This window comes from Natrix helvetica, assembly GCF_964273705.1.
Source record: "Natrix helvetica genome assembly, chromosome: 4".
Classification (NCBI taxonomy): Eukaryota; Metazoa; Chordata; class Lepidosauria; order Squamata; family Natricidae; genus Natrix; species Natrix helvetica.
Window position 1 is genome coordinate 94,826,938 of NC_138550.1, and position 23,777 is coordinate 94,850,714.

Sequence of the window (23,777 nt, forward strand, 5' to 3'; positions counted from 1 at the left end):
GTTGCTTTTTCTTGAAGATTTACATCAGGAGCTTACCAACAGAACTTCTCTTCACTGCTTCTCTGATGGTAGACCAGTCCCTCTCTGCTAAAAGATTGCATTGGTTGATTGGTTAGTTATTGTGGGAAAGGACTTCCTTGTATCCCTTAAACTCCTCTATTCAGGGATTGACCTGAAGGTAAGCTTCTTCATTTGACAAGAATTAACCTTATGCTCCTGCAGCCATTCCCCAAGGCAATTTATTCTATTTAAGAAAGGGAAAAAAAGGCAGAGAAATTATGAAAGAAGGTGGGTGGGAGTCCAAATCATTGCTAGGCGAAGGAAGCAGGGGCCACAAGGGTGAGTTAGTTGCCTTTAAAAAATTATCCCACTCACAATCAGCCACCATAAGAATCAGGTAATGCTTTTATGGAATCTTAGAGCTTAATCTGGCATTAGTTTTGGTGGACTAGAAGAGTAGACTAGACCACAACAATATTGGAAATCCTTATGATGCTTCTGACTTCTTTAACTTTCATTTTGAAAATTAAAACAAACAAAAATAACACACGCGCACACACACACGTGCACGCACACACACACGCGCGCACACACACACTACTAGTAGCCTTGTATAAAAAGGGGGGGGGGGAGGTAGGAGGGAATAAATGTTTAGGATCCAGTCCGGGTCAATCATCAGTGACCGACCCAGGTTACATCCTGCAACGTTATCCTGGGACAGGTACATTTGCCTTCATTCGTGAAATAAATATTTAGTTAAGAGTGTTTCATATAAATGAATAATCAATAAAATTCCTAAGGCACAAATACTATTCGAAAATCAAACAGGGTGTAAAATGCTTTACATACTAGGATGAGAAAAACATATATTAAAAACGATGTACATTCAGAAAGGTTCAACGCAATATTAGACGTGCTTGTTCAGAAGAAAAAGTCTTGCACAAGTTAGTGGGATTTACTTCTGTGTAAAAGTACTCAGACTTGAAACCAGAAAACGTTGCTAAAAATAGCAGGTTTACATACACCCATGATTTATTTCTGGACCTTTTTATGACTTCTGTAATGCCGCCTTCCTTTATGCGTCATATAGCAATGCCTGCAAGTTCAATTAGCCAAATGTCTCCTGACCTTTAGTTCTAAAGCTAGTCAATTGTGATGGCTTGGCTGCTCAGATGTTTGTGAATTTTTCTCCTAGATTCCAAAAATATAATAAACATAAATCTCAAAACTGTAACCATAATACTTCTATTAAGCAAGTCTTTGATTCACAGCATGTTTTATGTCAATTTCAACTTCATCCAAAAGTCCATCTGTTAGTGCATTCCACTGAAATCAGGGCAAAATAGATTGAATCAATGGCGTTTACTTACTGATAAAATAGTTCAGAAGTGATGCTATAAATTAAATTTGCCAGTACTCAAATGTTTTGCAGATAAAGTTACTCAGTAGGGTTTTTTTAAAATACAAAACTATTGTTTTGATTCATCACTAAAAATAATAATTCTATTATTCGTGTTTCCACCTGATAGATTTTTAAATTTTTAATTTAAAAAGTGGGATGAATATATATCCATACATAAATGCTCTTGGTCCAATTGAATGGTAATTTATTAATAAACAAAGTCAATAACTTCAAGGTATCTTCAACAACAACAAAAGGAAAAATGATAAAATGATAAAATAAGATTAATACAATCCTCCTTTTTCTTATATATTGGAAGAAGAAGAAAAATGAGCGTTTCAGGTCATTTTAAAGTCAGGTTTTCTTTTTCTGATAAAGGAGAGGGGCAAACATTTTTTTGGGGGGGGGGCGTTTGGTCCGAAACGATCCAACAAACAGATTTAAAAATAAATTACTATGTTCCATTTACACTTTAAAACAAGTCTTTGCCTATAAAACAGCCCTTTATGGGAGGAGGAGGAGGAGGAGGAGGAGGGAGCGAGAGAAAAGGTGGAGAGAGAGAGAGAGAGAGAGAGAAGAAACAACACGTGTACTGCGCAATCCAGGTTGCGTACGAGTCAACGGGCAAAAACTTCTTACAGCTTTTTGGAAAAGGCGCTGCGCCTTGTTCAAAGAGGGGCGAGAGGCCCTCAACTGGAATCAAACGGCAAAGCTCCCACCCGTGTTGGGAGCCACGGGGGTTTGGGGGTGGGGTGGGTGGTCTCGTTTCGCGGCCTGCCTTGCGCGCTCAGTTGCCGGGATGCGCCTCCTCGGGTCGCCATCCAACCAGTCAAGCGCAAGGCAGGCAGCCATCCAAGCAGTCTGGCGCAGATGGGAACGGAGGGCCGCTTCTTGGGCTGGACGGGAGAGGGAGGCAGTTTGCAAAGGCAAAAGGCAGAGAGAAGGGAGGGGAAGAAAGCATACAAACTTACGTGTTATTTGGTGTAACACTGTCCTTAACACAAACCATGACTTAATAATTATCTACTGGGCAAACGCCGTCTTTGCACGGAATAGTTTTTGTTTTTTGTTTTAGTTTTCACCCTCTTTGGTTCGGTGGGGGGGAAGGAAGGCCGGGAAGGGCCCGAATGGGAGTTCTTTACATAATAAGCCTCTCCGCTCGCTCGGCTCCTTTCCCTTCCCCCGCTGCCGGCGGTCAAAACTTGCTGCAGTCGTAGACGAAGGCGCCTGAAGGGCGATAAAGGCTTTGGCTGGTGGGAAAGGCCATTTGGCAGCTGCTGGCCGCGCCGCTGCCGTTGCCGCCGGGAGAGTTGTTCAAGCCCAGCCGCTGGGAGGACTCGAACATTTCCCTTACGGCGTGGAAGTTCTGCTGCTGGCCCGGGTAACCCGCCGACGAGGAGGGGGAGGAAGCCGACGTAGCCGAAGCGGGACCCAAATGCGTCAGCTCGCCCACCGCCGAGGCTTGGTTGAGGTACCAAGAGGCCAAGCGGCCGCCGCCTTGAGGGTGCCCCTCCTGAGGGCTCAGACTGAGGGAAGAGGCGCTACTGCTACTGCTGGCCGCCAGGCTGTACTCGGGCAGCGGGTCCGGCTCGACGGGGCTGCTGCCCAAATGGGCCCCGCCGCTTCGGTCCCCTCCGCTGTTGATCCCCGTCCCTGGCCCGGAGGCCGCGGCGGCGGCAGCGGCGGCGGCGGCGGCCGCGTAGAGGCTCATGGCCTGCAAGTTGCAGTGGTAACTGCTGCTGGTGCTGGCGGTGACGCCGCCCGCCGGCGACGCCGCGCTGCTGCTGGTGTTGACGCCCTGACTGCAGGGGGCGCTGTAGAGTGAGCTCTGCGCCGCGGCCGGGGAATAGCAGCTGCTGCTCAAGGCCAGAGCGGCGGTCCTGGAAGTGGAGGCGGTGGACGAGGAGGAGGAAGAGGAGGCAGAGGAGACCGCGGAAGAGGCGGCGGCGGGCGGCGGCAAAGCCAGGAGTTCTTGGGAGGCGCCCTGAGGCGAGCTGCGCAGGGAAGTCATGATGATGTTGTCCACGCTGAAGCCGCCCCCGCCGCCGGGGTGATGGTGCGCCGGAGGGTGGTGGAGGGCGGCGTGGTGGTGGGGGTGCGGATGATGGTGGTGGGGGTGCTGGTGCGAGTGGGGATGATGGGGGTGGTGCTGGTTCTGCGGCTGGGACTCGGCTGCTCCGCTGGGTTCCAAGCCCAGCGCTCGGCCACCGCGCGGACTGCCCCCTCCTCCTCCCCCGCTGGAGAGGCTGCTGGTGCTGGAGCTCTCCGGGCTTTCAATCTTGGGCACCGGCGCTCCTCCCAGCGGGGACAAGGCTTGCGGAGGAGACGCCGAGCCGTTCTCCGTCTTGATGTCCTGAAGTCTGACGGGGGGAGGTGGCTGCTGCTGCTGCTGCTGGCCTCCCTCTTGCGGCTGGTGCCGTGGCGGCGGCGGCTCCTTCAGCTGGAGGCGCTCCTTCTCCTCCTTGTCCTTGACGGCGTCTTTTTTCTTGAAGCGGCGGCGGCGGCGGAGGAAAGAACCGTTCTCGAACATGTTGTAGGAATCCGGGTCGAGGGTCCAGTAGCTGCCCTTGCCGGGCTTCTTGTCGTCGCGGGGCACCTTGACGAAGCACTCGTTGAGCGAAAGGTTGTGCCGGATGGAGTTCTGCCAGCCCTGCTTGTTGTCTCGGTAGAAGGGGAAGCGCTCCATGATGAACTGGTAGATGCCGTTCAGCGTGATCTTCTTCTCGGGCGCGTTCTGGATGGCCATGGTGATGAGCGCGATGTAGCTGTAGGGCGGCTTGACCAGGTCCTTGGGCTGCGGCTGCGGTGGGTACGGGCCGTACGGCCTGCCGATGCCGCCGGGGCCCCCTCCGCCGCCGCCGCCCGGGTACTGCTCATGAGCGGCCGGGTGAGTCGAGTACATGCTCATGGGGGCAGGCATGGCTGCGTAGCCTCCTCCGGCAGCCGCCCGGTAGTAGCTCTGTTCGCCGCCGAGGTAAGGTACCACTCCCAGCGAGTTGGGGCTGGACACCGAATAGCGAGCCTGCATGGCCTCCCTTCCAGCAGCCCAGCCGGACCAAGCAGCAGCAGCAGCAGCAGACTGGCCGCCTCCTCCGCCGCCGCCTCCGCCGCCTCCTCCTCCTCCCCCGCCGCCTCCTCCTCTGCTTTCCCCCCTCCACCCCTCCGCAAATCCGGAGCCAAAAAAGTATAAACCAGGAGAGGCGACCAGGATTTTCCTTTTTTCCAAAAAGAAGAAGAAGAAAAAAAAGAGGAGGGGGGGACGATGAACCGACCCCCCCTTTCTGGATCCTATTCGGTTTTCTCCCTTCCTCGGCTCAAGTGTACGAAAAGGAAAATGCTCGCAAAAAAATAATCAGTAAATAAAACAGCCAGCGAGAAAAGGGAGGAGGGGTGAGAGGGGGGACTCGATCTCCTTCCTTCCCCCCTCCTCCTCCTCCTGGGTCCTTCTTCTTCTTAAGCCGAGGCGCCGACACTCCACGGAAGCGGCCGCCTCCGAGAAGAAAAGTTAGTTACTTCCATCGAGCACAAAAATAGAAAGGCGCGCACTCACGGGAGCCCACTCCGTTGCCCGAGTTGTTTTTCCCGCGGAGCTCGACAACAGGTTGACAAACGCTGTCCCAGCCAGGCGAAGTAAACAGCAGGCAAGAGAGGAGAGGGGGGAAAATGTGGAGGGAGAGGCCGCGGTCCGGATATTTCTCCCCTTCTCTCCCCCTCCTTCTTCTCCTCCTCCTCCTTTCAGCTTAGGACGAAAGATCCACCTTCTCTCCAGCGCCTGAAGGGCTGCCCCGGTCTCCGTCTCGGCTTCACTCGCCTCTGCTCAGCTCCGAGCTCCTCAGGAAGGCACCGGGAAAAAACTTCTGAACTTTTGAGCATCCGTCGCGGAGGCAAAGACTTTTTTACGCACTCGCTGGAGTTTTTCCCCCCCCCTCTCCCCCTTTTCTTTCCAGGCCATGAAGCTCCGCCCTACCGGTCTGCGCAGCCAATGAAAAGGCGGAGGCGAGTTCTGAATGGGCGTCGGAGGGAAATGTTGCTGCTAGTACTCCAGAAGTTGCTGCCACCGCTGCTCGGAGAATTACAGTTCTGAGACAGCCCCCCCCCCCCCCGACACACACGGACCCCTCATCCATATCCCCCCTCCCATCCATATACGGCTTCTCTAGCCTCCTTCCTCGCACAGGACGTTAGGTGGATCGAATGGCAGGATCTACTCGTCCGGAATGAAAACATGCACACCCCAGTCACTCAACAAGAGGCCAACGTCGCTTTAACCACAGTAATATCTTTGTTAATACCACTAGGTATTTTGGAAGGCTTTGGAGAAGATTAACTGAGTTTGCGATAGGCTCGATGGTAGATTTCATTGGTAGCAGGGTGATATAGGAAATATGTAGCTGTGCTGAAAGTAAGGGAAACCGCCAAACCCGTTTTAAGTGTGTTAATATCTCGATTTGACCCGGTTGCAAACGGTACTGTAGCGGGTTTTCAGAGTTTTTCATCAGACTGCATCTGTTTTTTTCCTTCCCCGTTCCAAGAAAAGGTTTGGCAAAACGGGGGGGTCTGATCCATCGTTTGGACATTTTAAATAGCAATATAAATGACAACTTCAAGGGGAAACTAATAAACGGGAACCTAAACTCTCCGCGTGTGTCCAAACAACAAGCGGCGATTTTTCTATCAATCTTGCAAAAGAAATGCACAACTATGAGAATACAGCGCCTCGAATTGTCTCTAGCAACATCTAAAATGGTTTTGCAAATGTGGATATTTATCGGCAATCTGGAGGCGAGCGAGCTCTTCCCTCATTACGGTTTGTGCAAATCAGGAGGCTCTTTACTCGCCTGACACGGCTCGCATTCCTCTGAAACTCTGATCTACCCCCCCCCCCCTTAAGCTTGGCGGACTCTGCTCACCACTTCGCCTTGCCTGAATGGCAGAGACTTAAAGCCACCCGGGTGTCTCCACACCTTCCTCTCAAGCGCATGTCTCCCTTGGCAAGGCCTTGAGCTGCACGAACGGTTCTCTCTGACTCTCTGATCTCCTCCATCGGGCCCTGTCGACTGCCTATATGCACGCTTCCTTCTTCTATAGCCGTCCAGAGTTTTCTTAGAGGTCACTGCTTCTCCAAGAGTCACCAGGGGCTGCGGGAGAAGTGGCAAAAGGCCTTCCAGTTGTCTCAGAAGGCTGGATCAAGGTGAGAAGGAGAGAGACCCCCTACGCCGTGTTCCCAGCTCCCCATAACTTCCCCCTTCCCCGCTCCAGCCAGCTGTCTGACCAAACTTCCAGGGACAGATTCCTTTCTTTCTCTAACATGACTAGCTTTTGACAAGTATTTAGAGAGGCAGGAGGGCAGGATTTAGGAGGATCTGTGTGTACACCCACCCTGCCTCTCTTAGTTAATTTTATAAGTGATAAGGTATTAAACCTCTGTGTCCACGTGGAGGGGGGGAGGAGAATTTAACGGGCGTGGGGTCATTCCCACTGCCCGAACACATTGACTACTAATTAAATAAACCCTGAGTTGGCCCATACTTTTCACACGAACCTCTCTAGCTGGTCTTCTGTGAGGAGAACCAAGAAAAATGGCTGCTGATTTTGGGGTTGAAGAGAGATGGAGAAATCTGGTGGACTCCCAATTGTGATTGCCTGGCTCCAAAGCAGTCGATTTCAGAACGGTTTAAAATATGAGTCAAGGAAAATATCACCCTCATGCTTGAAATATATCGCTCTAGAGCAGTCTAGCAAAGAAAGTTACAAGGTTGGGGGAATTGTGCTTAGGCTTTACACTGACATTAAATCAGTTCTGTTATGTAGTTATTTTCCCAACTGCCTTCTTTCAGAAGAATCCCGAGAAACGCCTTTGATAGACTTGAGGAAGCCCTGTAAGGATAGAAGGGAAGATTAATGGGGGTGGACTTAAAGATCCCTTGAGGACACAGTCTGGCCAAAGTGAAGAACCCTAAAAGCCCATTGAAGCTTCAAGATGTCCTTCTATTGATCTTCAACAGATCTGGATTGTCCAGAAGGTGCTCTGTGTTGGGGGGGGGGGGCGTGGGGCGTGGCGTTGTTTTGCACAAGGTTTTTCTGAAAGGGTGACAAAAGTAGCCCAAGGAGACACTTCGAAGCGTCCCGTTTGGCGTCCCCTTTTGTCTCTCCAATCACAGCCCCAGGCCAGCGCTACTTTCCTGGCATTTTAGCGAAGATTGGTTGTTCTTTCAGCATCACACCTCAGCTGGATGTAACAACAAATCACGTTTTTCCCCCTTTCCCCAGCCCCTAGCCATCTTTCTGTGCCTTGATAATCAAGCTTAATTGTGACTTGATTAATCATTAATAGGAACTATTTTTTAAACAGGTCAAATACTGGAAGGGGGATGGAGGCATGCATGAGGGTGGGTATCAGCGGCTCACTTCATCCCGAGATTAATTTATCCCTTTACACAAACAGCAAATTCTGTTGCCCATCACATCTCTTTCCCGGAGCCCCTTGGAGGCTGGACATCCCATATCCTTGAATACTTTCCCTCTTTTGACAGCTGAAGCAATGAGCTGGCAGTTCCTCTGTTACTCCAGCCGCAGCTCCTCCATTACGAAAACCAACTTTGATTCCAAGCCTGCCCAACATCTTTGATCGGTATCCCCCCCCCCCGCCCATTGGTCTTGAGAACCAATTGCGGGTATTAACAAGGGAGGGGATGTTGGAGTGGACAGCTGAAGGGATCCGTTCCTGCAAACTCCTAGCTTGACCAGGACCCTTAGGCTGAGGTTTATTTGCCAGTGAAGATTTGTTTATGTATTGCTATTATTTATTTGTTGGAAAGTAAAGGCAGTCGCCCAATAATTATATTGCATTCTCCCTTCTCTTCCCCCACTTTGTCAATACGTTATTTATTTTATTTATTTATATCCTACCTTTATTATTTTCATAAATAACACAAGGGAGTGAACATGCCTGATTTTCCTCCTCCTATTTTCCCCACAACAACCCTGTGAGGGGCTGAAAGAGAGAGTGACTGGCCCACGATTACCAAGATGGCAAAGGTGACAGCTGTCCTCTCCAAATTTAGTTGGCACATAAGTCCTGCCAAGATCCGTGGCTATTGTTCCCCAGAGAAGTTGTAACGCTAGACCCTCACAATGATATTGTCCCTTTCAATCCAGCAACATTTACTTCTGAATTGTTTATCTAGAATTGGGCTGCCACGATTATCGGACAGAACTTGACTCCGAATTGGGGCTGTCAAATATTGGGACATCTCAGCTCCCTTGTTTCAAGTTGTTCAAAAGCAAGGCCTGACTTCACACTTTTTTACTGGAACAGGAGCACGTTTCCGCTGATCTAATTGGAATTCACCCTTCAGTAAATGAACCCAGAGTTTCAACTGTTGTATATCATTGTCAATGCCGTTTAAATAAGTCTTTGGGGAAGACAAACTGAACTCCAGCTTAGCCCCTTGGCTTGCTTCTGGGCAACCTGTGGCGATTATGGAAGGAACCACTTGTGACTTGGGTGACCAAAGTCTCTGGTGTGATTATGACGGCCCCTCGGGAAAAAGAGATCATTTTGAGTTCTATATTCAGGGACCGAATGCCTTGTTTTTCCCCAACTGGTGCTTTCCAGATGTATTGGACTACATTAAAAAAAAATCATCGGCATAATTAATGATTCTTGTCTAAGCATGACCGTGTTATCCAACACATTTCGGGGGCACCTGGTTGGGGACGGTTGTCAAATCTGTATTCCGCTAGTATAGGCGATGCTGGGATCTGAAAATGGAAAGAATGCTTTCGTCTTTCTCCCTTCCAGTGAAGCTGAGTTCCTAGCGCAATTCTGTCTCCTGTTTTTGAGATTGCGGTTCTACAGATCCCTCTCCTTGATCTATTTGTTCCTTAAAAAGGCCATTCGATTTGAATAGGTCCTTAAACCGAACGTCTTTCGACTCAGAATGAGTAGGAAGCGCATCTTCATTCCAAATATCTGAATTTAAGGATGGCCGGCTCGGGATTTGTACTCCTTGGTTTTACATGCTCCTTTGGCTTGGGAGCAAGATCATGGCCGATCCTGAAAGCATCGACTTTAACCACAAAGACGACTTGTTTCCAGTCCAATTCCATGAACGGGGCAGATCTGGCTACCGATTCAACCACGTTGAAGCCATAAATAAAATCGATCAAGTGAAGCGGATTGAAATGCTGGTGATTGCAGGAATTAAGGAAGGGAAGCAAATTAATCGAGACCTAAGATTTTACTTTTGCCAGTCAGACACCCCCCTCACGCCCCGAAATATTCCCAGATCAGTTTGGAGGAGGGAGAAGGAGCGGGTAGCTGCTGAGCAGGTTTTCTGTTTATTCGGAGCGAATTAACGAAGATCCGGTGCGAAGAGAGTTTTTCCTCCCACTAATCTCAGCGGAATCTACTTCTGAGAAAGTGTAAGTGCTACGTTAGAAGATCCATTTTTTGCGGCGCCTCCTCCGAACTGCGCAGTTCCAGCTTCGGTCCTTTCTATTCTTTTACCTTTAGGGCAAATCTTTTCCTGTGTGCTCAAGCGAGATAAGCAGCACGTAAAGAGAAGGGACGAACGGAGGAGTGATGAAGGGGGATAGGATTGTAGTCTCGCCGATGGAGCGGGACGCCGTCTTTTAAGCAATGGGCTGCGAAGAACTAAACCTCAGAAGCCTGACTCAGAGGACTAAAGGGCGCTGGCGAGGCACGATCGCTTTCCAGAGGAGATCCTGCCGGGGGATCCGTCTGGCTAGCTTGCAACCCGAACACTGCAGATCTGGAGTATGGGAAGCACCAGACGTATTTGAGCAGGTGCTCCCAAGGGAAGGTCCTTTTCTAGATCCTGCGCCTTTAAAAAAGGAGTACATTTAATTCGAAGAACAAAATCCCATTAACAACCCTCTCTCCCCCGTCCCGATTTCTCTCTCTCCCTTGCCAAAATGCTAAGGGAATCCAAAGAAAACCAGTTTGCACCAGAAAGCTTTATCTCTCTTCAGGCCTCTGGTTCGTGTTTCCTTTTTTCTTCCTTGGTCCCAGCTTCCTTCCTGTCTGCCTTGGTTTTTCGAAGGCCAGGGAGGGAGGGAGGGAGAAGAGGTGAAGTAAATAAACGCGTTGAGATTCGTTAAGCTTTCTCCAACCTAAATGCCAGCTTGATGTGACAGAACTACAACTTCCATCATCCTCAGCTAGCCGCCTGATGGGAGTTATTGCCCAACGCCCCTGGAAGGCATTAGGTAAGGGACGCCCACAGTTTGTGGTTCTTAACTTTCAATAATAACCCGTTTTGCTTATTTGAGCGCGGCCGGGAAACTTAACTGACTTCAATAGAGGATCCTGACTTAATGGTTTATCATGAGTAAACCCACTGAGTTCCACTTTCCTAGGGGATAAATAACGGACCTACGGCTCTCCTCTCAGCAGGCATTACGCGCTATCTCCTGCCCTTATGCCTTTCCCGGAAAGCTCGCCCGTGCAAGTCCCATTTTCCATCTGTTAAGAGCTGAAAAGCAGTACTCAACCTCCTTAAGATTTTGCAAAACGGGAGAAAAACCTTGGCAGCGGTGGGAGGGGGGGAAGCCCCTCTGCACGGGCTGAGGGCGAGTGGGACGGCGACGGGGCAATGTAGTCCCTGGCGAAGGGGGGTGGGTGGGTGTGACAGAAACTGGCTCCCTCGCTTCCGCAACTGCCCTAATAAACACAACCTCCAGATTAACCTGGTTGTTTTTCTTCTTTGCGTATGGATGTAGAAACCGGCTGATGGCGCTGCACGTCCCCTCTACAGAACGCAAGAGGTTCTAACGTTTCGTAAAGTTACCGGAGGGATCCCTCATTTCGTACGCGGCGCATTTCTTGAAGAGCAGAAAGCCGAGCTGCAGTGGGAGAGTGGAAGGGAAACAAACCCCTTCTTCCTGCCTCCTGATCCCTAATTTGTCGGCAGGGAGACCAAGCTTTCTCAGCATTAGAAGGCGAATCTGTTCCCACTATTCTCATTGCCTGCGCGTCCCGCTTACGGTTCGAGGAACCTGCGTTGATCAAACGCTAGTTTAAAGGTAACCCTGGGTAAGTGGGGGCGTGTGGCCGCCGGTCAGTTGTCTTTGTGTCTTGATCGGACAACTTTTTCTGATTTTCAGGGTTCAGAGCGCCCCCTGATGGAGCAGGTTGCAATAATAATGTCATTTTTGAGCACCCCATTGGGTGCTGTTTGAGGAATGCAGGCCAACAAGACTTGCAAAACCAAATCCCTTCTGGCCAAATGGCCCTGAAATAGTGAAGGCAAGGAAGGGGGCTGGGGGCTTGTTTTCTGCTCAGTAGTAGTAGTAGTAGTAGTAGTAGTAGTAGTAGTAGTAGTAGTAGTAGTAGTACATAATGATGGATGATGATGATGATGTGCCTTGCACACTTCTGAGATTCAATGGGGCTTCTGGGGCGCAGTGATCTGTATGGTAGAGCTGGTGGTGGTGTCAGTGATGTCACATCCCATACATCAAGCTGTCATTGCGCAATTGATGCCCATTATGTCATAGAACGTCCACTGGATGCCTGTATCTAAAGGCCCAGCCTAGTGAAGTCATGCTTAGATTGAACAAATGAAACTTATCCCTAGAGACATTTCTATAACGAGCAAGAAACTGAGACCCTTTCTATGCTACGAATTCATAACCTATTCCGAAGCCCATTACTGGTACAGCATGAAGCCCGTCTGTTAGAGATCTATAAGCACAGAGGAAGTTGAATGATGTTGTAGATCCCAAGTATGGAAACGTCTTGGGTTTAATTTCACGAATTGTGCTAAGTCCCGAGGATGGGGTTGTGTTGGTTGTAACTCCGTATGTGAACATGGCCATCCTCAAATAATGACTAATGACTTAGCGTTAGTCTAAACCCAATAATTGTGGCTTAATGTGATTGGTGAGCTCAGATGATAGGTTAGAATCAGAAGTCTCCTTGGGATTAAAGCAGAGGGTCTCCAAAACAGGATATGAGGGAAACTGGAGTAGAAATATTGTCAGTGCACCAATGATGCACCGAATGTACAATTGGCACCGTTGTCCTACTGTGGATGCTCATTTGAACCCCTCTTCTTTTATGCCTATAAACTGGTATTACGAGGCTACTACACCTGATTTCGGGCATAAATTGGTGAATAACTTCACTATCCATCAATTTCTGTCATTTTTTATTCAGTTCATCACAACTGATTCCCCCCACCCCACTGTGGTAAAAGCATACAGGTAGTCTTTGACTTACAACAGTTCACTTAGTGACCGTTCAAAGTTACAACGGCACTGAAAAAAAGTTACTTTTGACCTTTTTTCACGCATGACCATTGCAGCATCCCCATGGTCACATGATTGAAATTCAGATGCTTGGCAACTGGTTCATATTTATGATGGTTGCAAGGTCCTGCTGGAGGGTATATAATTCCCCTTTTGCCACCTTCTGACAAGCAAAGTCAATGGGGAAGCCAGCTTCGCTTAACAACTGTGTGACTAACAACTGCAATGATTCACTTAACAACTATAGCAAGAAAGGTCATAAAATGGGGCAGAACTCACTTGACAAATGTCTCATTTTGCAACATGAATTTTGGGCTCAATTGTGGTCATAAGTGCACAGCATTCAACCCCAGTGGCTGGGGGATAAATCTCCACACATAAGGTTTCCCACTAGTCCATTGCCTTTGCAGAATCTTCATCATACAATGCATTCTTTTGGAAGATCAGAAATCCAGGTGGTGATTTTTCAATCTTTCATGCCCCAACAGGAAGATGTAGCAATGAAGAATACTTTGCACTCTACACTACTTTCTGCCATCCTTCGTTTGAAAGATTTGGGAGGAGCAGCATGATAGAAGTCCGAATGTGATTGCAATTGCCAGGCATTTCACCTTAATGAAAATTGTGCAAGCAATTTTGATAAGTTACAAATTGCCTCTTCTATCTCAATCTCAAGGCATACCAAGCCAACGCCCACAGAAGAGACACTGAGGTCATCTCCTTATTTATGTCCAGCCAATCTTCCAAGAAGAGATGACTGTGAGGCAGGATGGGGACAGACCAAAGCTGAGCTGTGCATAGAAAAAAAGTAAAGACATTTACCTTCTAAATATGTAAAACCAAAGATGCAATCTCTAACTCATTTACTTTGGGAGTAAGTCCCAGTGAATACAGTTGAGCTGACTTCCTGTGGCACCAGCTTGGATGGAATGCCAAAGGGTCATTTTGAAACACATAAATAGTGGGATTCCAAGCTATGGTTTGTTGCAATTGCAGGGACAGCTTAAGCTAAGAAACCAGACCATTCAGAGTAGACCTAATTGGTGAAAATTACTAGGGTGGTTAGTGATCTTTCTTTATCTGTAGTTTTTGTGTCACCAAAGGTATTATTTGCAATTCATGGCTATTTAGGCCCACTGTTTATTCTTTTAAAAACTGATAATATAAAGAGTCCTTTGAAAAGAAAGAAAATGCTGATCACTACACTTGAGGGGGGATTTCTCTGGGCTATCATGTATAACAGGAAAGGGCGCCTTTGGTTGGCTCAGACCACTCCATATTTTTGAAGAGGCAAGGACTATAGTACATGCGGCAATGCAGTATATACATATATGATCAGCATTCTCCCCTCCCTTTTTGTTTTGTTAAGCTAATTTTTTTTTTTTACAATGTACGTTGCATGTATTCTTGGAGTCCCCAGGAGTAAAAATTCTTGACTCAAGGAAACCTTTTTAAAAACCTGTTTTTGACTTCACGCTTTCATGAGTTTATTAGGCTCTGGGATCAGAGTTTGGCCGCCTTCGGTTTTAACTGAATGGTTTCAAAGTATATTTTGCAGAGAAGCATGCTCACTCACATTTTTTTTTCTTTAAAGGAATATTTGAAAACCACTGCCGCCTCTGTCTGCCTCGTTAAATTAGCTTCTCTTACAAAATAGCTGTCTAAGAATGGCAAGAGGAGTTTGAAGTAGTCAATTTATCCCTATCAATAAAACTTCAAATTGGTGGTAGATTATCATGTGGTTGATGGCCTGTCTATGAAAAATGGGTTTCTCCCATCTACTGAAAACTACATTTCTGTGAAACAATTTCTTCCTAAATATCCATGTATAGCAATATTAATTTTTTAAATTCATTTTTTGGCACAGAGAATCAAAACAGGCAACTATCCTTCTAGAATGAGGAAGTGTTAAACGAGAAACGTGTGAATTGTCATAATGGAATGAATTGAAGATGACCTACTGCAAAGTAAGTAGAATGAGGTTCATGAAACGTACCCTTGAAGGGCATGGATTAAAGAACCAAATTGCAAAGAAAGTTAAGAAGAACAATATCAACTCAATATCATCAATAGGCCATTGGACCATTAGATGATGGGTGCTGAAGATGTGCTAGATGATTCTCTTGAGAATATAGTGCATAGACAAGGACACATACAGAACATTTAATCAACTCAAGAGTTCTCTCTGGAGGCACTAATGGCCAGGCTCAATTCATCCTGCTTTGAACACATTATGCAAAGTTCCACCTCTGTGGAAAAAGCTCTAATGCTGTGATAGGTGGAAGAAAAGAGAAAACAACAACCATCAGCAAAGTGGATGGGACTCATTTATTGGGGTGATGGGGCTTACCATTGGAAAACATCAAGGACCAGGTTTAGGGATAGATTGTCACAGAGAAATTCTATGTGGTTGCCAAGAGTTGATACTACAGTGTTTCCCTGAAAATAAGACCTCCCCGGATAATAAACCCAATTGGCTTTGAGCACATGCGCTAAAATAAGCCATCCCCCGAAAATGTTGCAACACAGCAGCAGTCATGAGGTGACCACGCTTTCCGCCTCCTGCACCACAAAAATAATAAGACCTTCTCGAAAATAAGGCCAAGTGCTTATTTTGAGGGGCAAAAGAAAATAAGACCCTGTCTTATTTTCAGGAAACACGGTAATTTGATGACACAATCAATCGAAGGGGAAGATAAAGAAATGGCAGAGAAACTGCATGAATTCTTTCACTGCTGGGATATAGGGCAGGTGCACTTCCCTGTTTTGGAGGGGAATCAGTTGAACTGTTACAAGAGACAAGTTGTAAGCTTCCGTGACATTTTAAAACAAATAAATCCTGGATCCATCCACCATCCATTTGGGAGGGTCCTTAAAAACTCAAATGTAAAATTGCTTATCTTCTAATAAAAATATACAACTTCTCTTTAAGATCAACAGCAGCTCCTGAGGACTGGAAAATAGCCAAAGTAATTCCAGTTTTTTTTAAAAAAGGGATTGAAGGAGATATAATGAAGATATAGGCTAATTAACTTAATGTTTGTTTGAGGTAAAGTGTGTAATAGTATAGTATAAGTATATTACTATAATGAAAAAAGAAAATAACCAATATCTAGAAGAGTTTACTGAGAAATAACCAATATAGCATTTGCTCCAGTAAGTTTTGTCTTCTTAACTTCTAAATTTTGGGGGGAGATATACATTATTTGATATTAACTATTGTTTCAAAAATTCTTTGATAAAGCTTCTGGCTGAAATATTTTTTATGTGCTTTCGTAAATAGTAATGGTGCAAACAAGCTCTAATTCATCTTACAAATATGCAGCCTTTGATAAATCATACAGCAAAAGTTAGCAATTCACATAAACAGCCTGTATATTGTATAAAATAAATCTGAGGAAAATTGGGATAAGAGGACAGTATTAAAGATAAAAGAACAGAAAACTGGTTACAAAATATGACACTGAAAAAGAGGGAATAAAATTACATCTTTACAGGGTATCAAACGTGGTCCTCTATAGTTGGAATCAGAGTTTTTAAACTTGCCTCTACATAATTTGGGGTATGCGGTGGCTCAGTGGCTAAGACACTGAGCTTGTCTTGTAGAATGGTTTGCAGTTTGAATCCCTAGCGCCGCATAATAGAGTGAGCTCCTATTACTTGTCCCAGCTTCTGCCAACCTAGCAGTTTGATAGCCTTTAAAAATGCAAGTAGAAAAATAGGAACCACCTTTGATGGGAAGGTAACAGCGTTCCGTGCGCCTTTGGCATTTAGTCATGTCGGCCACATGACCACGGAGATGTCTTCGGACAGCGCTGGCTCTTCAGCTTTGAAATGCAGAAGAGCACCCCCCCTAGAGCCAGGAACAACTAGCACATATGATAAATTACCTTTACCTTTATACACAATTTGATGTTATAGGGGAATAGCAAGTGGCTGAAATTTGCCGATGATATAAAAATGTGGGGGTAGAAAAATCCAGAGGGGATTGCACTGCTGTTGTTGAAGGCAGCAAGGTAGGAATTGTAAGAGACATACAGCAGAGGGCTGTTGTGAGGTAACTGAAGTAACTTCACCCTATGGCACAATTCAGGAGTCATTCCAATAACAACAGCAGGAAAGAACCAAACACATAACCAAAAGTGCTATTAAGAGCCACTAAATCACCTGAAGGTATCTCAATTAAGCAGATTGCAATCTTCATCCTGCTGCAGCAATTGCTATTAAGGATTGTGGGCACTTTGACTGAGCTGTTCTAATTAGACAGATTGCCAGATAAGGCACTCTAAATGAAGCAAGCAAGCTGGGCCCGTCTCTTCTCTGGCTTCCATTCGCTGCCAGGCGTGGTCTCTGTTTTTGCACGTTCTGTATTTTACCCTTTGGGGTTGCAATGTGTTTACTTGGGTCTTTGTTTCTACAGAGAGGTGGAAGAAAGGGGACTTGGGTTTTGGTGAGTACTTCCAGCTGCATAGAGGCGAGAATAGCACCATCTGATTCAAGAAACCATGTTGAACATGCAACATCATCTCATAAAACAGCTATTGGAGCTCTTATTTTGCACTTGAAGATTTCATGACTTGCATTAGCTGGTGACCTCATATTATTCCTCTGAATTAAAAACAATACTTTATTTTAAAGAATCCCTTTCCGCACTTTCAGTGGAAAAAGAAAAGAAATATCTGCTGAAAAGTTGCAGGTCACAGATTTTCTATCTATAGTTTAAAGTGTTTGTAGACTGTAGACTAAACTCTAGAAATGTATGACGTCTCTTTACATTTCCAGTGAAATCTCACTGGAGCCCCTCATATTTCTTCACCCTTGACCATTCTGGTTAGGACTTGTGGGAATTATGATATTAAAAATAGCTGCATCATCATCATCCCTGCTTTACACAAAGTCTTTATCCATTATGCACATTTTAAGATAAAACATTTCAAAAACGTAGACTGGAAACCGTATGTCTCCAAGAATTTGTTCTGGAATATATCCATTCTTTTAAGTACCATTTTTAGAATAAGTAACCTGAGTGAGGATCGCAGACTTGTAGAACCAATACTGAAAACAGGGATGCCATTTCCATTTGAATAATAAAGTCTGGATTCTTTTTCCTTCATCTTATTCATAGTTTTCATTCATTTTTTTAAAAGGTGGGACAGTATCTTGACAAACGAGAGTAGTGTCAAAACCAAACTTTGAGATAATTGTTGCCCCAGATTTGGTCCTGAGCTTAACAATATCAATTGGACTCCCTTTGCAGAGGTGGTACTCTGCCACTTCACCCCGGTTTGGGCGAGCTGGTAGCGGCGATGGTAGGAGGCTCTGCCCACCCACCCACATGTCATCACGGATGCTCTGCGCATGTGCAAAAGCCCCATGCGCAAGCGCTCACTCCTGGTTCCAAACTGGTAGCGAAGGTAAGAGAAAACCATTACTGTCCCTTTGCTATTTCAACAATGATTCTAAGTATCCATATTCAGTCTCTTTCATTCACTCAATCTAGTTATATACCTGATCCAGCCTACCACTCATTAAATCCAGCTACCTACTACTTTAAAGCCAATTCTGCGGGAAGATCTACACTGGAAAGTTGCACAACAACCCGGTATACGTTGTATTTTCAAACTATATGGGTTTATGTAGAGATTACTCAAAAGTAAGTCCTCTGGATGTTGATAGTTCTTACTTCCAGGTCAGAGGTGCAAGATTTAAGGAAGGAAGGACATCTATATGGAAAGAGCCTATTTCTCAAGGGAATTACATTTGACCTCTAGGAAAAATTCTTGTTGTTCTCCACCTAAATTGTGAATAGGTGTTATAGAGCAGAGAGTACTGTGCAACCTCATGGGATTCAGTAATTTTTTGTAGTCCCTCCATCAGTTGCTGCTAATGTTAACTTTAATGTGACAGAAGGAGTAAGGTCTGTCCAATATATGGAGAGTAATCGTATTTAACTAACCGGAATTTATGTCATAACTGTATGAGACTCACTCCAGTGGGAGTGAGGCCACGAAGCATATTACATGAACACCTCAGACAGTCCATAGCCTAAAGATGGGTCCAATGTCCTGTGTTGGATGGGTTTTGGAGTCTCATTGATGTTATTGGCCTTCAACTTCCATCAGCAAAGCTAGGTTGCCTAAAATAATCAGAGATATAGGAGCTAAAAGCAAGATCCGAGGCACTAGAATCCATTGCAAGCCATTATTATATTAATATTGGTGCATTCCTACATAATCATGCAGATCATGGAATCATGTATTTATATCAAGACATCTTCCCCCTGTACATATGTAATTGCATGATGAGAAGATGCATATGTTGTCACTTGTTGTCCCCCCCCCCCCTTATTGAGCATTCATGGTTGCCACAAATCTTAAAGTTACCCATGCTCAGTTAAAGGAACAGATTAGAGTTAACCTGTTGGGTAAAAGAGTAATTCCTTACTGACTCTCATGGAGGTTGAATTGTCCATCAGACACAAGTACCTTTCTCTCCCTTTTTATTTTTATCAGGCATATTTAGCAGAGTCTTGTAAATACTGTTGAATAGTGACTGTCTTGGCCCAGAGAAGCATGTAGCTGTATAAATTGAAACATGATGCTGATAATCAAGACTTGGAGAATGTGTTTAGTCTACTCTTGGATGGATAACGAGAATGTGTATCAGTGAATACTTTTACAGGCAATGATTGTTAATATATTAGTTTTCAACCCCAACTCTTTGATAGCTACTATTTGAATTACATAAAGAAAAGAGGAATGAGTAGCATCCTGCAACTGCTAATAGATTTCCCCCGCCCCCCAAACTCAGTCATTCCACAATGACATAGATCACATAGACAAATTTTTTTTTTAGAAATAGCTAACGGAAAGGCCTTTCCCCTCCTATGCCATAGAAGGCAAAATGAACCTGGGAAGTTTTAGTATTAGAACATTGTCAGATAAAGGAGTGGACGAATATTTGGCAAATTGCCATTGGTTATCCAAGGAAGTTACAACATAGAAACAAGCCACAAGGAACAAATTGAAACTTGGTAGCTTTTTGCATATATATATTTTCCACAGAAGTATCTCTGTTTATCAGACGTGAGTAATAAATATTAAATGTCAAAATAACAAAATGAGTTTTGGTATCCGTTTTGTTTAAGATGAAAAGAAGGTTTTGACAAGCGTCGTCAGTCTCCCTAGATCCTGGAAAGCCTACGTCAAAGAGGCAGAGTGATGTAGCAGTCAGCAGTATTAGAGAGGCCCCACAAAGATATCAGCTGAAGTCCCACCACCACCACCAGTGACTGGGTGATTTTGGCAAGATAGTCTCTTTCTCAACTCAACCTACTTCAGAAGGCTGTTGTTGTAGGGAAAAATAGGAAGAAATAGGGCTGTTCACAGGATTTTATACTCCTAAACAAAAAGTGGAATATAAATCTAACTAGATAAAGGTAAAGATTTCCCATGTCAATCATGTCAGACTCTGGGGGCAATGCTCATCTCCATTTCTTAGAGGGAGCCATCGTTGTCCAAAGATGCTTCTGTGGTCATGTGTCTAGACTGACTATATGCCTAGACCAGAGGGGGTTTGCTCCCGGTTTGGCCTGGATCGGGCAAACTGGTAGTGGCGGCGGTGGGAAGCTCTGCTTACCCACCAAATGTTTCTGCACATGTGCAGAAGCATCGTGCATGAGTGCGCAAGTGTCCACGCATGCACGAGTGAACTGGTAGTAAAAATAATGGCAACCCACCACTGGCCTAAACACAGGGAACGCTGTTATCTTCCCACCAAAGTGGTACCTATTTATCTACATTTGCATGCTTTCGAATTGCTAGGTGGTCAGGAGCTGGGGCAAGTAGAGAGGGGGACAGGGAAGACAGGGAGTTCACCCCGTCACATAGTACTTGGATCTCGATTGCCAACCTTTTCTAACTACACATTAAAAAAAAAAACTAAATATCAACCAAGAAATTAATGCTGAGCTGCCGGCCATTTCCCCACCATTAATCATTTGCCCCTCTGTCCCATCTATAGCACTCTGTATTTTGATCCTGAATTTAAACTGTAGGTGATTTAGTGAAAGATTGCTTCCACATTTTTTTTTACCTTCCCCCTCCTTCCAATCCTTCAGTGCTAAATACAAGTATGGATAAATACATGTATAAATCCGGTAGCCTAAATTGAAAGAACCACATTTGACATGATCGATAATGTAAAACTACTCAGTGGGATTTTTGCTTTGAACCGTAGATTTCCGAGCTGGATCTCAAAATGTCATAGTCTTTTTTAAAAAATTCTACAGTATACTGTTTTTTTTTAAAATGCAAAACATATGATACAAAGGGGAATTGTCTTTAGAATAAAACCAAGCCTCCCCCCTGCTCAAATTAATGCTTTTGGATTTTCTTGCCTTCAGAGTTGGGAGGATACATTTCACATTATCTATTCATCTTTCAGAAAGGGAATATCTAATTCTGAAGCTTTTATCAGCAAATCTCAATGAACATAGTTTAAGAGTTCTTCGCCTTTTGTAGGGTTTGCAACTACTAATATAAATGTTAAATAGAGGAGCTCCAACTGAGGTTGCAAGAGCAGAGACACACTGATTTCAGATGACTTTCTGTGCAGGATGTAATCTTAGATGGCTATGATGCAAACTAATGGTAACTATGATGTTGGTCCAGAAACTACTTATTACTTTAATAAAAAGAGACATGTCGATGACCTAAGAGCATAAGAAAAATGATGAATAGTAATTGTATTGGGGCACATGTTAATGGCTCTGTAGGTGTTTTGCTTCTAGACAAAGTCTACCATCGATATTAAAAACTTAATGAGTTTGTCTGCAAACTTCTCCATGCTTCCTCCTACATCACATCTCTTTGTTTGCAAGAGTCTTGGCTCTTGGGTTATGTGGCTTCTCATTTCCTCTTGCTCACTCATTTTAGATTGCCTCATTTACCAGTTTATTAACAAGCAGAAATACTTTGTAGATACTCTCCAAAAAGGCTGCAGCAAGCCATCTTCCTTCACCCCATCTAAGCAGGGCTTCGGAGAGATGAAAAGAAATCAGATATTTTCCTCTTATCAAGAAACTTCTCTAATCCTCTTCCTAATGCTTACCAACTGTTAATGTCAGAGAAAAAGGAATCCTTTGAGGAAAACCTTTCAAGATTTGACAATGAACCAGTTTCCCAGAAGAATGAAGGGGCCTCTTGATGGTTTTTTTAAAAAATCAAATGCTAAATAGCATGAGGATCTACTGGCTCTTATTTCAGCACAGAGGATTGAATCAAAAGGCCTACAAGTCCCTTATTTGGATTTTAAATGATGTGGATTTTTTTTTAAAAAGTGTACCTAATGTCTAACAGACATGTTCTTAATAAGTAACACAATTATTCTGTGTCCTTCTAGATGTTGCTGAAGGACAATTCAGTGGCATCTAAATTCAGAATTCTTCACCTCTAGGCCTGCTGGGAGCTGTTGAGGTAAACAAACAAACATCTGTGAGGAAATGGGTTCCTTACATTTTTTTTAAAGTAAATTGACAGTAAAACATAAACCCTTACATTTATTTTATTAGATAAATAAGGAAATCCATTGGAACCCAAAGAGGTTGCAGATGCAAAGAGCAGCTTCAATAAAAAGTTTAATTGAGCACAGTGGGAGGGCCTGGGAGGAGAGTTTGGTTGTCGATTTGCACTTTTTATGTGATTCGCACTCTCATTATTTGTGATTTTCTGTATCCACCAGTGATAAGTGTAGTTTCAACCTTTCTATATACTTTAGCTTTTTATATTATTTTATGCATGTGCAAAGCAGATAAAAAACACAGCATATTTTTGAAGCAAAATTTAGGTCACCTGTGCAATATGTTCCTGTATTTCCTTGTTTGGTCATGCCATACCTATCTTGTTGGCTCAGCTCAGTTTCAAGGCTTCCTTGTATGACCTGCCATCGCATTTGGATCTCATAGCATGCGAGTGCTCACAACAGCCCTTTGACAGTTGTGAACAATCTGCAGGTAGCAATGTTAGCCTTCCCTGAAACAATTGAGATCTCCTCCGACCACATCTGTAAAACAGCTGCATGCAGCAGACAAGCCAAGATGACCTATGAGCCATGAGGTGACTTGGGAGTGACTCTTATCACTTGTGGAACAGGCCACTCCAAAGAAGAAGGGCAGCTGCTGCAAGGAATCCACAGGGAGCCTCTCGTTGTTGGATTGCCTCACTGAGATCTCCTATGACCAAGTCAAGGAAAGGAGAAACAGAGGAGGGCATATTGTGCAGAAGATTGCAACGGGAAGTCAAGTATTGTGGAAGAAAAGAACCAAGTCATGCCATTTCTATAGACTCAACATTCCCAGAGTCACATGGCTATCGATATCAAACAAACAAACAAACACAAATCTTGTAGTTTTATTACCTGTGGTTTTACACTAGAGCAGGGCCCCCACAGACACTGTGGCAAGGATCACCAGTGATATCCTAAGGTCAACTCTACTTTGCTCCAACACGTTATGTTTTCTTCCCAAGCATGTCAAGTCAAAGATCAGGGTTTGCCCAAGATATTTTTGTTATCCTAAATGACTGTAGATTCAGTGTTGACAAAGTAGCACTAGGGGAACTGGACAAGGCATCTCCTCCATACTATGGGTTTACCACTACAATCTCTGTTTTCTTCTTGGTTATGGTAACAAGCAAGAACCAAAGAGCTAACATCTGTATGTACGTAGTATAGGACCCAATATGCGTTTTATTAAAATAAAAACAAGTATACGCACATATATGCTGCTTAATTTGGGAACCCTCAAGAGTGTTGCCTTAGTCCTTGTGGCATCATTGAACATATTTTATCTCTCCATCCATCACCAAGTTCGCAGCATATCATTAAGCTATATTTACTTGCCCCATGAGATTGAAAATCTAAAGATTTCCCCCCATTGTTACAAGGAAACTATATTAGCAACTAATTAAGGAAATGACTCTTTGTTGCCATTTGGTCCCACCTTCAATGTGCTGCTTGAAGTGGGTGGCTCACTCTGATTTCTGTTAGGGCTGGTTCTGAACCCCCTGTTCAGTTTATTAAAATCGGCCAGTTTAACTTT

At 44.8% G+C, this 23,777-nt stretch overlaps 1 protein-coding gene and 1 long non-coding RNA gene across 5 annotated transcripts; one reads left to right on the plus strand and one right to left on the minus strand.

The window, feature by feature from the left end:
* Window positions 1-1,584: 1,584 nt before the first annotated feature.
* On the minus strand, window positions 1,585-4,519 carry FOXC1 (forkhead box C1). The gene has a single exon (XM_081952970.1). The coding sequence runs from the start codon at window positions 4,428-4,430 to the stop codon at window positions 2,598-2,600; it is 1,833 nt and encodes a 610-aa protein (XP_081809096.1). The 5' UTR covers window positions 4,431-4,519; the 3' UTR covers window positions 1,585-2,597.
* Window positions 4,520-10,406: 5,887 nt separating this feature from the next.
* On the plus strand, window positions 10,407-17,792 carry LOC309391595. Of its 4 annotated transcripts, none has more exons than XR_014175316.1 (5): window positions 10,407-10,636; window positions 11,150-11,462; window positions 13,356-13,487; window positions 14,547-14,646; window positions 17,100-17,792. It is a non-coding gene; the product is annotated as an uncharacterized lncRNA (long non-coding RNA). The 4 variants fall into 4 exon arrangements; XR_014175318.1 differs by having other exon boundaries at window positions 11,150-11,452; XR_014175317.1 differs by lacking the exon at window positions 13,356-13,487.
* Window positions 17,793-23,777: the final 5,985 nt, after the last annotated feature.